At 41.8% G+C, this 13,867-nt stretch overlaps 1 protein-coding gene across 3 annotated transcripts; it reads left to right on the top strand.

The window, feature by feature from the left end:
• The first annotated feature begins 1,294 nt into the window (after positions 1 to 1,294).
• Positions 1,295 to 13,117, top strand: LOC306711832 (NACHT, LRR and PYD domains-containing protein 6-like). 3 transcript variants are annotated; one of them, XM_079180879.1, is made up of 13 exons: positions 1,295 to 1,348; positions 4,064 to 4,225; positions 4,375 to 4,669; positions 5,129 to 5,404; positions 5,862 to 6,137; positions 6,589 to 8,389; positions 8,495 to 8,668; positions 8,965 to 9,129; positions 9,804 to 9,977; positions 10,271 to 10,444; positions 10,562 to 10,714; positions 11,050 to 11,096; positions 11,799 to 13,117. In XM_079180879.1, exons 3-13 carry the CDS (start codon positions 4,384 to 4,386, stop codon positions 12,380 to 12,382), a joined length of 4,110 nt encoding a protein of 1,369 aa, XP_079037005.1. In that variant the 5' UTR covers positions 1,295 to 1,348; positions 4,064 to 4,225; positions 4,375 to 4,383; the 3' UTR covers positions 12,383 to 13,117. The 3 variants fall into 3 exon arrangements, with proteins under 3 accessions (XP_079037005.1, XP_079037007.1, XP_079037006.1); XM_079180881.1 differs by lacking the exon at positions 5,129 to 5,404; XM_079180880.1 differs by lacking the exon at positions 8,965 to 9,129.
• The last annotated feature ends 750 nt before the right edge of the window (positions 13,118 to 13,867 follow it).

The following is a 13,867-nucleotide window of genomic DNA, read 5'->3' as shown; positions in this document are numbered from 1 at the left end:
GGGGTTCACCAGAGCTTTGTGTACATTATAGCCCAAACCTGAATGCTCTGCTATACCAAATTGTGAGAAAACAGAAAATCCAGAAAAAAGTATTTCCTATATTTTAAATACAAAATACATGTATTTTGTTACATTTTCTGGCACCAGTATTTTGTATTTTGTTGTAATACATTTATTTGGGGGTATTTTGTATTTTGTATCAAAATACATTTTGATGTATTTTTGCCCATCTCTGCGGAGCCGTTACAACGGGCGATCCGGTCTCTGTACGACTGCAGTGGGAGCTGTGTCCGCATTCTCGGCAATAAGTCAGACACGTTCCCGGTGGGTGTTGGCCTCTGCCAGGGCTGCCCTTTGTCACCGGTCCTGTTTGTGACTTTCATGGACAGGATATCTAGGCGCAGCCGGGGGGTGGAGAACGTCAGGTTCGGGGGTCTCGGGATCACCTCTCTGCTGTTTGCAGATGATGTGGTCCTGTTTGCCTCCTCGGATCGTGACCTCCAGCATTCACTGGGGCGGTTTGCAGCCGAGTATGAAGCGGCGGGGATGAGAGTTAGCTGCCACCGCGACCCAACCCCGGATAAGCGGAGGAAAATGGATGGATGGATGAATATTATTATATGATATATGTATTATTATATTATACTGAATTGTCTGTGAGGGTGACAAAAATAAGATCTCCTGAGGTGTTTGTCAAAGTGTTATTTACTGCTTTTTTTCGTGTTGGAATAAATGTTAAATATTTAAATGCAAAGTAGTAATGCGTGCTTGATAACTTAATTTTTTTTTTTTGAAATCATACTGGGATGTTTGCTGAAATTGATTGGATGTGGCACAGCCCTACCTAGAACATTTTCCACCAGCCGCCACTGTAGAGAATAAACATGTAACTCTCAGCGGGAGGTTTTTAAAGATGTTGATCTTCCGATACAGTTTGAACTCTCAGTAGTTCTCGATAAATATAACAACATTTGATAACAGAGCGGCTGGTTTCGGAATGATGAACCTTGAGCACTTTAAGTTAAACATTAACAGTATGAATTCTTATCCGTTTGACCATAAAGCTCTGATGAAGTAGTTTTATTGTCCTCATTTTATTTTCCAACAGTTTGAAATGGCTGATAAACATCCTTCTCACTGAGATCAGATGACTGTCACTCATACCATACACCATCAGCTGCTGTCAATCATTTCTGACCAACAGTCTCAATGGACTTCAACACCAATGGTTTACAGCGTATGGTGATTTAGTTAAATTTGGTGGACAAAGGCTTTGCTATTTGAGGGAGCTCTCAATGAATCCAAGCAGCAGATTCTGCAGAGAGAACCACACATCCTCTCAACAATGGTTCGTACGATATCTTACTAAAAGTTACTCCTCGTTTTTCATGTGTTTTCCTACTAAACTCCTGCAACAGGTGTCAATTTCCACTCGTTATATGAATACAGTCTTTTAAAAATGAACTTCCGTCTTAACTGGAAACTACTCAGGTTTAGACAACAAAACTACTTATGTTTCGGAAAAGATCGTTGTTTGGGTAAAAATTACTACACTGCTCTTACTGAAGTACGGAAGTTACGTGACAAATAAACCAATGTTGACTTCACAACGGTCTCCTGCAGGAAAGATCGTTTTTTGCTTGCCCAGTGGGTTTTTTTGCAGTCTTCATACTTCCTCATTTATGGTTACGTGGATTAAAAATAACAAATAAAAACAGAGTAAACACTATTGCAGACTCCAAGAGTGAACCTTCTCTCCAAACCTGCACTGTATCTTCTCTGGCTGATAACTCTGTAAGTTATTGACAGTGTTAATTTCACACTCCACAAGAGCTTGCTCAAATTTTCAGTTCAGGTCCAGTTTGAGCCAGAGGCAATCAGGCAATCACAGTGTTCCACATCTTCAAAAGTGGATTGCTGCTCTCAGGCTGCTTAAGAATAGGATGCACACTCAATTATCTTGAGTACTTAAATCGAAATTAGTCTGTTTGCGTGAACTTGAGCTGACCTTTATAGAACCAGTGATGCTTGTTCACCAAGCAGCATCTTGGAGTACCCGGCCTTCTAGTAGTAGTGTCACAGATCACGGATCGATCCGTGATCGGTTCAGATTAATTGAGGATTATAATTTTTACAGTTTAATAGTGTGTAATAAAGTTTTACTGCTGCTGTTCCTTTTCAAGTAACAACTCGCAGTGAACAGATATAAAGCAGTAGTGTGTTCACGTGAACGGAGCGTGTTAAAAGCATTTAACGGTGAAAGTCATGGCGAGTGGAGGAGCGGGGGAACTTGAGAAGCCCCCGGCGTCATTTAAGTCGCAAGTTTGGGAGCATTTTGTCTTCCCTGTAACTTATAATGACGGGATGAGGGTGGTGGACAAAAGCGTTACGTTATGTAGGCGTTGTTTAAAGAGAAAGACATACGACAACGGCAATACAGTTTGAAGCACCACCATCCTGGTCTGTCAGCGACGGGGGACACTCTGTTGTGGAAAACAAAGGATTTCAAAATCTGGTTTAAGTGCTTGAGCCACGCTACGAAATCCCCTCACGCACCCACTTCAGTGTGAAGATCGTTCCCCAATGAAAAGGAAAAGACTGACCGCTCACTTCATCACGGAGGAGTGGAGATTCATAGTCCTGTAGACACGCCCCCTCTGTGAGAGTCACACAGACACACACCTGGTGCAGGTGCTGACAGAAGCAGTAGAGTGGAAGCTAGACAGGCCCAATAGCAATATCCCAGTCACAACAGAAAGGTCTACCCTCTCCCCAGACAATGGAGATATTCTCATCTTTTTGAAAAAAAAATGGAAAGTTGTAGACCATTTCACGGTAATGGTAAACATTCAAAGTTTATTGCAGTGTATTTGAATGACATAACCTGACAGTAAACAGAGACCCAAGTTGTTGCCTAGCAGTTCAGTTCAGTTGAAACAGTGTAAGCTAGCTACGGTCTACTCTGCTTTTTTTCTTTTTTGATGCTGTAGACACTGGCTGTTTTTTTCTTTCAATATTGATCATCTTGTTGCACTTAAACTTAATATAATTGAGTATTCTTGAATGTTTTATTTTTATTTGTTATTTATTTCATTTTGTTTCAAATTGGACATCTTCAATATTTTAGTTTTTATGTAAGACTATAGCCCAAAGTTATTTGCTTTAAATGTTCTTGAAGTTCTTTAATTAATAAATGGAAAGCAAAGTTATATTTGTCTCCTCCCCTGTTCTATGCTGATCCGAAAAATGATCCAATCCGTTGCACCCTTACCTTCTAGTAGTCTCTAGTTGGCATCCTGGAAGGGCGCAGACTGGGGACTCTATAATTCTGCTGGGGGACTTCAATGCTCACGTGGGCAACAATGGATAAACCATTAAAACATCATGTTTGAGCATAGGGCGATTCATATGTGTACTTGGTACCAGACCACACGAGGCCAAAGATCGATGATCCATTTTGATGTCATGTTATCACATCTGCGGCCGTATGACTTGGATACTCAGGTGAAGAGAGTAGCAGAGCTGTCAACTGATCACCACCTGGTGGTGAGTTGGATCAGGTGATAGGGGAGGCTGCCGGATTGACCTGGTAAACCCAAGCGTGTAGTCAGGTCTTCAACTCCCATCTCCAGAAGGTTTTTTGCATCTCTGGGAAGGTCGGGACATGGAATCAGAGTGGGCCATGTTCAAGCCCTCCATTACAGAAGCGGCTGCTTGGAGTTTGTGTCAGAATATCATCGAGGCCTGTCGTGGCGGCGACCTAAGAACCAGCGGTGAAGGAGGCAGTCAAGCTAAAAAAAGGAGGCCTTTCGTGCTTAGCTGGCCCAAGGGTCCTCGAAAACAGCAGACAGGTGCCAATTGGCCAAAAAAGCTGCGGCTAGAGCGGTCACCAAAGCAAAAACCCGGGTGTGGGAGCAATTTGGCGAGATTGTGGAGAAGGACTTTCGGTTGGCGTCAATGTAGTTATGGCTAACCGACGACTCAGAAAGGGAAAAAAAGGGGCTTGGGTCAGGCTGTGTTCAGCATGGGGACTGGCTCTGACGTCACACTTGTTTTATTTTAGACTTGGACTCTGAAGTGATGAGGGTGTAACGGTTATCCTCAGATCAAATGGACAAAGACACCAGGACTGACAGGAAGAGATGAGCAGCTTCTTCTCTCCAGTGTTTCCTCCACACATGAAGGTGGAACGTGTCTGTAAACTAACCTGAAGCGAGTTCAGCAGGTGAGCAATATAAGCAATCTCATTCATACTCTCCTTCAAGTGGCTGATTGTCAGTAAATCTGTACAGCATGATTATTATTCTTTTATCACATGATTTTAAAATATAAGAATTGTAGAATCATAAAAACGATATATTTTGTATCTTCCAGGTAGGAAAGATGGCGACATCTAAAGAGCGCCTCATTGGAATTTTGGAGGATTTAGGAGCCGAAGAGTTTAAAAAATTCAAGTGGTACCTGCAGCAGAAGGTCTTAGAAGGCTTCCCAGCAATCCCAAAGAGTCGACTGGAGAATGCAGACCGGATGGACACAGTGGATCAGATGGTCAACAACGACAGACTAAACACTATTAAAGTGACCCGAATAGTTTTAGAGAAGATTGGTAGGAACGATCTAGTGGAGAAATTATCAAAAGAACCAAATCAGAACCCATCAGAACCTAAAGGTAGGTCATGGTACAAACAAAAATATCAAACTTCTCACAAAGACTTTAAATGTAAAAAAAGCGAGTTGCACCTTGGCTTTCAGAAGAAGCTACCAAACACACATCCACCGGAGAAAATACATTTGTTTTTGTTGCCTTTAATGTTTAAAATGAGCACACTGGTGTGACTCTAAGATACTGCTTGGACGTTATTAATTCCCTCTGTAATTAAGTAATAAACCTTCTGGTTATTTGGAGACCACAGAGTTTATGGACACATGAAGCACAACATGTCAGTTGATGATAAATGATACTAAGTAATTTCACAATCGTTAACCTATTCAGAGCCTTTAGTTATCAAATGAGATGAATAGATGTCATTAATACAGTGTACACAGTGTATGTGTACACTTGTTCGAAATGACTCACATTCACTGAAACAACCCCTCATTGATTGTTATCTTTGTTTTATTCATGCAGAGATTCTTACTGAGTGCCAGCGAAAACTCAAATCCAACTTTCAAAAGAAGTCCCAGAGTGTGTTTGAGGGAATTGCTGAAGTAGGAAACACAACCCTTCGGAATAAGATCTACACAAAGCTCTACATCACAGAGGGAGGGACTGCAGAGGTCAATGATGAACATGAGTTCAGACAGATTGAAACAGCATCCAGGAAACCAGCCAGACCAGAAACAACCATCAGACAAGAAGACATCTTTAAAGCCTCACCTGGAAGAGAGGAACCAATCAGAACAGGTCATGGTACAAACAAAAATATCAAACTTCTCACAAAGACTTTAAATGTAAAAAAAAAGCAAGTTGCACCTTGGCTTTCAGAAGAAGCTACCAAACACACATCCACCGGAGAAAATACATTTGTGTTTGTTGCCTCTAATGTTTAAAATGAGCACACTGGTGTGACTCTAAGATACTGCTTGGACGTTATTAATTCCCTCTGTAATTAAGTAATAAACCTTCTGGTTATTTGGAGACCACAGAGTTTATGGACACATGAAGCACAACATGTCAGTTGATGATAAATGATACTAAGTAATTTCACAATCGTTAACCTATTCAGAGCCTTTAGTTATCAAATGAGATGAATAGATGTCATTAATACAGTGTACACAGTGTATGTGTACACTTGTTAGAAATGACTCACATTCACTGAAACAACCCCTCATTGATTGTTATCTTTGTTTTATTCATGCAGAGATTCTTACAGAGTGCCAGCGAAAACTCAAATCCAACTTTCAAAAGAAGTCCCAGAGTGTGTTTGAGGGAATTGCTGAAGTAGGAAACACAACCCTTCTGAATAAGATCTACACAAAGCTCTACATCACAGAGGGAGGGACTGCAGAGGTCAATGATGAACATGAGTTCAGACAGATTGAAACAGCATCCAGGAAACCAGCCAGACCAGAAACAACCATCAGACAAGAAGACATCTTTAAAGCCTCACCTGGAAGAGAGGAACCAATCAGAACAGGTCATGGTACAAACAAAAATATCAAACTTCTCACAAAGACTTTAAATGTAAAAAAAGCGAGTTGCACCTTGGCTTTCAGAAGAAGCTACCAAACACACATCCACTGGAGAAAATACATTTGTTTTTCTTGCCTTTAATGTTTAAAATGAGCACACTGGTGTGACTCTAAGATACTGCTTGGACGTTATTAATTCCCTCTGTAATTAAGTAATAAACCTTCTGGTTATTTGGAGACCACAGAGTTCATGGACACATGAAGCACAACATGTCAGTTGATGATAAATGATACTAAGTAATTTCACAATCGTTAACCTATTCAGAGCCTTTAGTTATCAAATGAGATGAATAGATATAATCAATACAGTGTACAGTGTATGTATACACTTGTTAGAAATGACACATTCACTGGAACAACCCCTCATTGATTGTTATCTTTGTTTTATTCATGAAGAGATTCTTACTGAGTGCCAGCGAAAACTCAAATCCAACTTTCAAAAGAAGTTCCAGAGTGTGTTTGAGGGAATTGCTGAAGAAGGAAACACAACCCTTCTGAATAAGATCTACACAGAGCTCTACATCACAGAGGGAGGGACTGCAGAGGTCAATGATGAACATGAGTTCAGACAGATTGAAACAGCATCCAGGAAACCAGCCAGACCAGAAACAACCATCAGACAAGAAGACATCTTTAAAGCCTCACCTGGAAGAGAGGAACCAATCAGAACAGTGATGACAAAGGGAGTGGCTGGCATTGGGAAAACAGTCTTAACACAGAAGTTCACTCTGGACTGGGCTGAAGACAAAGCCAACCGGGACATACAGTTCACATTTCCATTCACTTTCAGAGAGCTGAATGGACTGAAAGAGACAAAGTTCAGCTTGGTGGAACTTGTTCATCGATTCTTCAGTGAAACTGAAGAAGCAAGAATCTGCAGGTTTGAAGGGTTCAAGGTTCTGTTCATCTTTGACGGTCTGGATGAGTGTCGACTTACTCTGGACTTCCACAACACTGAGATCCTGACTGATGTTACAAAGTCCACCTCAGTGGATGTGCTGCTGACAAACCTCTTCATGGGGAAACTGCTTCCCTCTGCTCGCCTCTGGATAACCACACGACCTGCAGCAGCCAATCAGATCCCTCCTGAGTATGTTGGCATGGTGACAGAGGTCAGAGGGTTCACTGACCCACAGAAGGAGGAGTACTTCAGGAAGAGATTCAGAGATAAGGAGCAGGCCAGCAGGATCATCTCCCACATCAAGACCTCACGAAGCCTCCACGTCATGTGCCACATCCCAGTCTTCTGCTGGATCACTGCTGGAGTTCTGGAGGATGTGTTGAAGACCAGAGAGGGAGGAGAGCTGCCCAAGACCCTGAGTGAGATGTACATCCACTTCCTGGTGGTTCAGTCCAAACTGAAGAAGATCAAGTACGATAGAGGAGCTGAGACAGATTCACACTGGAGTGAAGAGAGCAGGAAGATGACAGAGTCTCTGGGAAAACTGGCTTTTGATCAGCTGCAGAAAGGCAACCTGATCTTCTATGAATCCGACCTGACAGAGTGTGGCATCGATATCAGAGCAGCCTCAGTGTACTCAGGAGTGTTCACACAGATCTTTAGAAAGGAGAGACGACTGTACAAGAGCAAGGTGTTCTGCTTCGTCCATCTGAGTGTTCAGGAGTTTCTGGCTGCTCTTCATGTCCATCTGATCTTCATCAACTCTGGTGTCAATCTGCTGTCAGAAGAACAAACAACCTCCCGGTTGTTTAAAGTCTTTAGAGACAAACCTAAACCAAAACATCTCTACCAGAGTGCTGTGGACACGGCCTTACAGAGTCCAAATGGACATCTGGACTTGTTCCTCCGCTTCCTCCTGGGTCTTTCACTGGAGACCAATCAGAAACTCCTACGAGGTCTGCTGACACAGACAGGAAGTAGCTCACAAACCAATCAGAGAACAGTCCAGTACATCAAGAAGAAGATCAGTGAGAATGTGTCTCTAGAGAAAAGCATCAATCTGTTCCACTGTCTGAATGAACTGAATGATGGTTCTCTAGTGGAGGAGATCCAACAGTCCCTGAGTTCAGGATGTCTCTCCAAAGATAAACTGTCTCCTGCTCAGTGGTCAGCTCTGGGCTTCATCTTACTGTCATCAGAAAAAGATCTGGACGTGTTTGACCTGAAGAAATACTCAGCTTCAGAGAAGGCTCTTCTGAAGCTGCTGCCAGTGGTCAAAGCCTCCATCAAAGCTCTGTAGGTGGATACACTACAGATACATTAACATTACTAAAAATGTTTGATATTTTACTTTGATTAAACATTTTATTTGTATTAACATTTTATTTGTTCCTTGCCTAGGCTGGGAGGCTGTCACCTCTCACAGAGAAGCTGTGAAGGTCTGTCCTCAGTTCTCAGCTCCCAGTCCTCTCGTCTGAGAGACCTGGACCTGAGTGACAACAACCTGGAGGACTCAGGAGTGAAGCTTCTCTCTGGTGGACTGGAGAGTAAACACTGTACACTGGAAACTCTCAGGTCAGAATCAGGTTATTTACTACAAAGATGACTAAGAGTCTATCTCTTGAAACTGATCTCAATGGGCAAGACGTTTGCATTGCTATACAATGATAAGCACTTTCACCTTACAGCCAGAAGGTTCAGGATTCGAATCTTCAGGCCCTCTTGGGCCTTACGTTGTGGAGTTTTCATGTTCTCCCTGGGTACCCTGGTTTACCCCCACAGTCCAAAGTCACATAGGTTAGGTTAGTTGGAGACAGTACATTGTGTGTAGGTGTTTTTAAAACTTTTGTTCACTACTGAATCCCCTTTAGGCTGAGTGACTGTCACCTCTCAGAGAGAAGCTGTGAAGCTCTGTCCTCAGTCCTCAGCTCCCAGTCCTCTAAGCTGAGAGAGCTGGTCCTCAGTAACAACAACCTGCAGAATTCAGGAGTGAAGCTGCTCTCTGAGAGGCCTCACACTACACTGGAAACTCTAAGGTCAGGATCTGGTTACTTGCTAAGATGACTTAAGCTTTGATTGTACTCGCGCTTGGCGTCGTAGCGTGAGCCTCCGCAGACAGCGCGCAAGCTGCAAGTATGTAAGGAAGCGTTTTTACTCATGCTCTGTTCATTGCATACAAACGAAATCTACTGTGAAGGATGAAAAAGACAACAAATGTAACCCATAGATTGTAGGTGTAAAATCCTACATAAGGCAGGAGGAGTGATGGATGGGTCCAACAAACGGCGATCTTTACTACAGGAGAACGCTGTTCGTTCCCAATGTGAAACTAGAACTTTCAAACTTGCATATGTGCTTCAGTGTAGGCACTTCCCTAATTATTTTAACCCAAATGACAATCGTTTCTTGAACCTAACTAAGTACTTTTGTTCCCCAAACCTAACTAAGTTGTTTCCTGTGAAGAAGGATGTTTATTTTGAGAAGAATGTATGCATGTAACGAGTGGAAATTGAAAAGTGTTAGTGGTTTTTGAAGGAAAATGCACGAAAAAGAAGGAGTAACTTTCCTCCCACAGTCCAAAGACAGGTCAAGTTAGTTGGAGATGGTACATTGCTTGTAGGTGTGAATGTGTCTGTGCCTTTATGCCAAACCTGAGATTGACTAGTGGAACAGCAATTATTATTTTTTTTAACTATTGATTCTTTTTCAGGCTGACTGGTTGTAACCTCTCAAAGAGAAGCTGTGAAGATCTGTCCTCAGTTCTCAGCTCCCAGTCCTCTCGTCTGAGAGAGCTGGACCTGGGTAACAACGACCTGCAGGATTCAGGAGTGAAGCTTCTTTCTGCTGGACTGGAGAGTACACACTGTACACTGAAAACTCTCAGGTCCAGCTTAAGCTATCTGTAAATTCAGAGTGTAGCACTGGTTTGTCAGAGTCAATTTGCAAGAGTAATGCTCAATTTAATTGAAAATGAAATCTTTTTTTAATTCACCTCTATTTTGAACCAAAGATAAGCAGCAAATAGTTGTGCTCAGCTTAAATTACTTTAGGTTTATTAGCATTTTTGCACTGGGCATTATATGGGTTAACTGTGTTTGTCTTGAGCCTCGCACAAAAAGAGTCACATTATTTAAATAATAAAATCAATAGATTCTAATATTTGAATTTGTTTTAAAGGCTCGGTCTATGTGAATTGTCGTGGCGAAGCTGTAAAGATCTGTCCTCAGTTCTCAGCTCCCAGTCCTCTAGTCTGAGAGAGCTGGACGTGAGTAACAACAACCTACAGGATTCAGGGGTGAAATTGCTATCTGCAAAACTGGAGAGTCCACACTGTAGACTGGAAACTCTCAGGTAAGGAATCATTTTGTTAAAGAGCTTTGCATCTGAATCCTTTTCATTATATTAGTGAAGATTCCTGCCTCCACGTTAACCTAAAATGTGGCTGTACCAACCTTTTCTTTATTCCAGTCTGTCAGGTTGTCTGATCACAGGAGAAGGCTGTTCTTCTCTGGTCTCAGCTCTGAGCTCCAACCCCTCCCATCTCAGAGAGCTGGACCTGAGTTACAATCATCTTGGAGACTCTGGAGAGAAGTTGCTGTCTATTGGACTGGACAGTCTCAGGTATGACCAGAAAGACCAGTATAATTGATGTCTCTTTTCATCCGCTGGTGACCTAAAACTGACTTCACCAACAAGATCACACAGCCATCTTACCTGTACATCTTTAGTTATTTGATTCAATCACCGCTCATTGAAAAGCAATTATAATAAATGTTATTTTTTGGACAGCATATCACATTATCTTATTCCTCACAGACATAAAGGAGGAGACAAAGACATTAAAACATCAGAGGGACTGACATTGAATACAAATTCACTCAGAGGGAAGGTTATTAAATGTTCCTGTTTACCTAACTCAAGAGAATGTGCAGGTCTGACTGTGTTTCTTCCTCCAGGGTGGACCATGGTGGACGGCAGAGGTTAAAACCTGGTCTGAGGAAATGTAAGTGTAGATTCAGTTTGATTACAGCATTACACAAACAATTCAAGGTTTACACAATCTTTATAATTTTCCTTCAAATATGAATTAATCTTGTTACGCAATGTTTAAAACCAATATCTAACTATCAAACAAGGCCCATCTATCTGTCTGTCTGTGTGTCCTTCACATATCTCGAGAACCATTCATCTGATCTACTTCACACTTGGCGGGTGCTTTTAGCTGGGGACCCCATTGAGTGCTTTTTTGACTTTATTGCAATTTGGACATTCGACACGTTCAATATCAATAAAGTTTGAATACAAAAGCACACAGCGGTTTGTGGACTTGTTGTACTCAGCAGGCTTTATTGAATGCAATTCACTTTTGCTGCTTGATGCTGGATATACCAACGATAAAACTAAATTCTTCTCCACTTCCCTGCAGCACGTCCGGAAGCCAAGCATTTGGCGTGCTGCAAAGGGGCAAGCGTTCCGAGCGGCCACACTTAACGAGTGGCCACGCCCCCCCGACAGCAGTGTAATAAGCAATATCACGAGCCAAGCAATAGGGCAGATATACCAACATTACAACCAAACTCTTCTTCACGTCCCTGCTGCCTGTCCGGGACCAGGCACGCCGTGAACGGGCACTGCACGAGTAATAATCAATAAGTAATAAGTAAGATTATAAACTGCTGCCTTTGTTTCTTGTTCTCTCTGTCAGATGCCTGTCAACTCACACTGGACATGAACACCGTACAGAAAAAGCTCAAACTGTCTGAAAACAACAGAAAGGTGACACTGATGGGAGAGAAAAAACAGTCATACCTTGATCATACAGACAGATTTGACCGCTGCTGTCAGCTGCTGTGTAGAGATGGTCTGACAGGTCGCTGTTATTGGGAGGTGGAGTGGAGAGTAGATGTTGATGTAGCTGTGAGTTACAGAGGAATCAGAAGGAAAGGAAACAGTGACGACGTCAGGTTTGGAAGTAATATTCAGTCCTGGAGTCTGAACTGCTGTAATGAAGGTTACTCTGTCTTGCACAATAACAGAAAGACAGTCCTGCCTTTTTCCTCCTCCTCCTCCTCTGGTAGAGTAGCAGTGTATGTGGACTGTCCTGCTGGCACTCTGTCCTTCTACAGAGTCTCCTCTGACACACTGATCCACCTCCACACCTTCAACACCACATTCACTGAACCTCTTTATCCTGGGTTTGCACTTGGGTTTAGGGTGGAGTCATTGATGTTGTCACTGGACTCGTCAGTGTCTCTGTGTTCATTGGAGGAGGAAGAGTCTCCCTGTTAAGAGAAACAAGTTACACAACTTTGAAACTTGACTTTCTTAATAAAATGTTTCGCTGAGAACATATTCAACTTGATTTCTGCCAAAATATCTGATCTCTCACTACCATATAAGCTTGTTGCAACTACAGCATTATTAAACTTGTTAATGGAAATATTTAATCAGCACTTGGTAAAGGTTAGGGACAGATTGTGGTCTGGTTTTCTATAAAAACAAAGTTAAACTTAAGTAGGACTCTGGATATAAACCTCTGTCCTCCAGTGTCAAGTCCAGCACTTTGTACACCACCATCCACCCTGACCTCTTCCCAACCAACCTCAGCAAGGTAATCAATGTAGCACTCAATTTGCACAATAAACCAGAACACTTTACTAACTCTGATTCAGTCTCCAATCCTTAATTGTTATTTTGAAGCCTTATCAGGTTATTAAATAGAGAAAGCCGGTGCCAATCTTGAGTTTGTGGATTGTGGTTGGCAGGGCAACACTTAAGTTCATATTTGGCTTACATTTCAACTTTTGAGGTCATATTCATTTATTTTCTTTATCAGAAGATGTGTAATAATTTTACTCGCTGAGAGGCGTTTTGGGGTTTTCACATTTATGATTAGTTGAATATTTGTCAACAAAACACTCAAGTGTCATTGTCTTTCAGAAATTATTTCATTTAAACATTTTGAACAATTCTGATTCTTCTCACCGTTTTGAGTTTTTTGATAAATTGTAATTCCATATATTGCATCATTTGTCTGTTTGGGACTTGAAACACTGAATCAAAATATAGATGAAGTGAATTACATATGTTGTACAATGAAGGTTGAGACAAAAGTCGAAGTGCTTGTTTCTAAAATACATAGTAATTAGTTGTTTAGTGTATATTTTTATCAGTGAACTGGTTTAGTGACAAACATATATTACTGTAATTGTTATCACTGAATGAATGTAAAAGCAGAACTCACACTTTTCTTTATGCTCAGTCTCAAAATCAATAAAAGAATAAATACAGAATGGATTCATATTCAATAATTATCTCCTGAAAACCATCCTCTAACGCACACACACACAAACACACTTTTGTTTAAAAGTGTCGTACTCGCACAGTTTCCTTCACACAGATACTTGCATACATACACAACACAGATTGTCCTCATGCACACACACACTCACTCACTGTCCACAAACGCATGGTTCTCAAATGCACACAGTGTCCTCACAAACACTATACACACAGTCCTAATAAACACACTTTCCTCACAGACACACACACAGTCTGCTTGAAGGGTTTCTGAGCACAGCCTTCAAGGAGGGAGGAATGGGTCAAGAAGATGGCCGACTGAAGTTCGAAGGGTTCGGCCAATCACTGAGCTGACCGATTGGCTGAGAAATGTGAAACATGATACTTTTGAGAGACTCGGCAGAGACAAAGGATCTTCGAATTGCAAAAGATCCTCAGACCTCCTCCTGGCCATGGGACAGCCATACCTGTCTG

The sequence above is a fragment of the Pholis gunnellus genome (assembly GCF_910591455.1).
Source record: "Pholis gunnellus genome assembly, chromosome: 19".
In the NCBI taxonomy this organism is placed as follows: domain Eukaryota; kingdom Metazoa; phylum Chordata; class Actinopteri; order Perciformes; family Pholidae; genus Pholis; species Pholis gunnellus.
The sequence above is the reverse complement of the archived record's forward strand: the minus strand, read 5'-3'. Positions and strand labels throughout refer to the sequence as shown.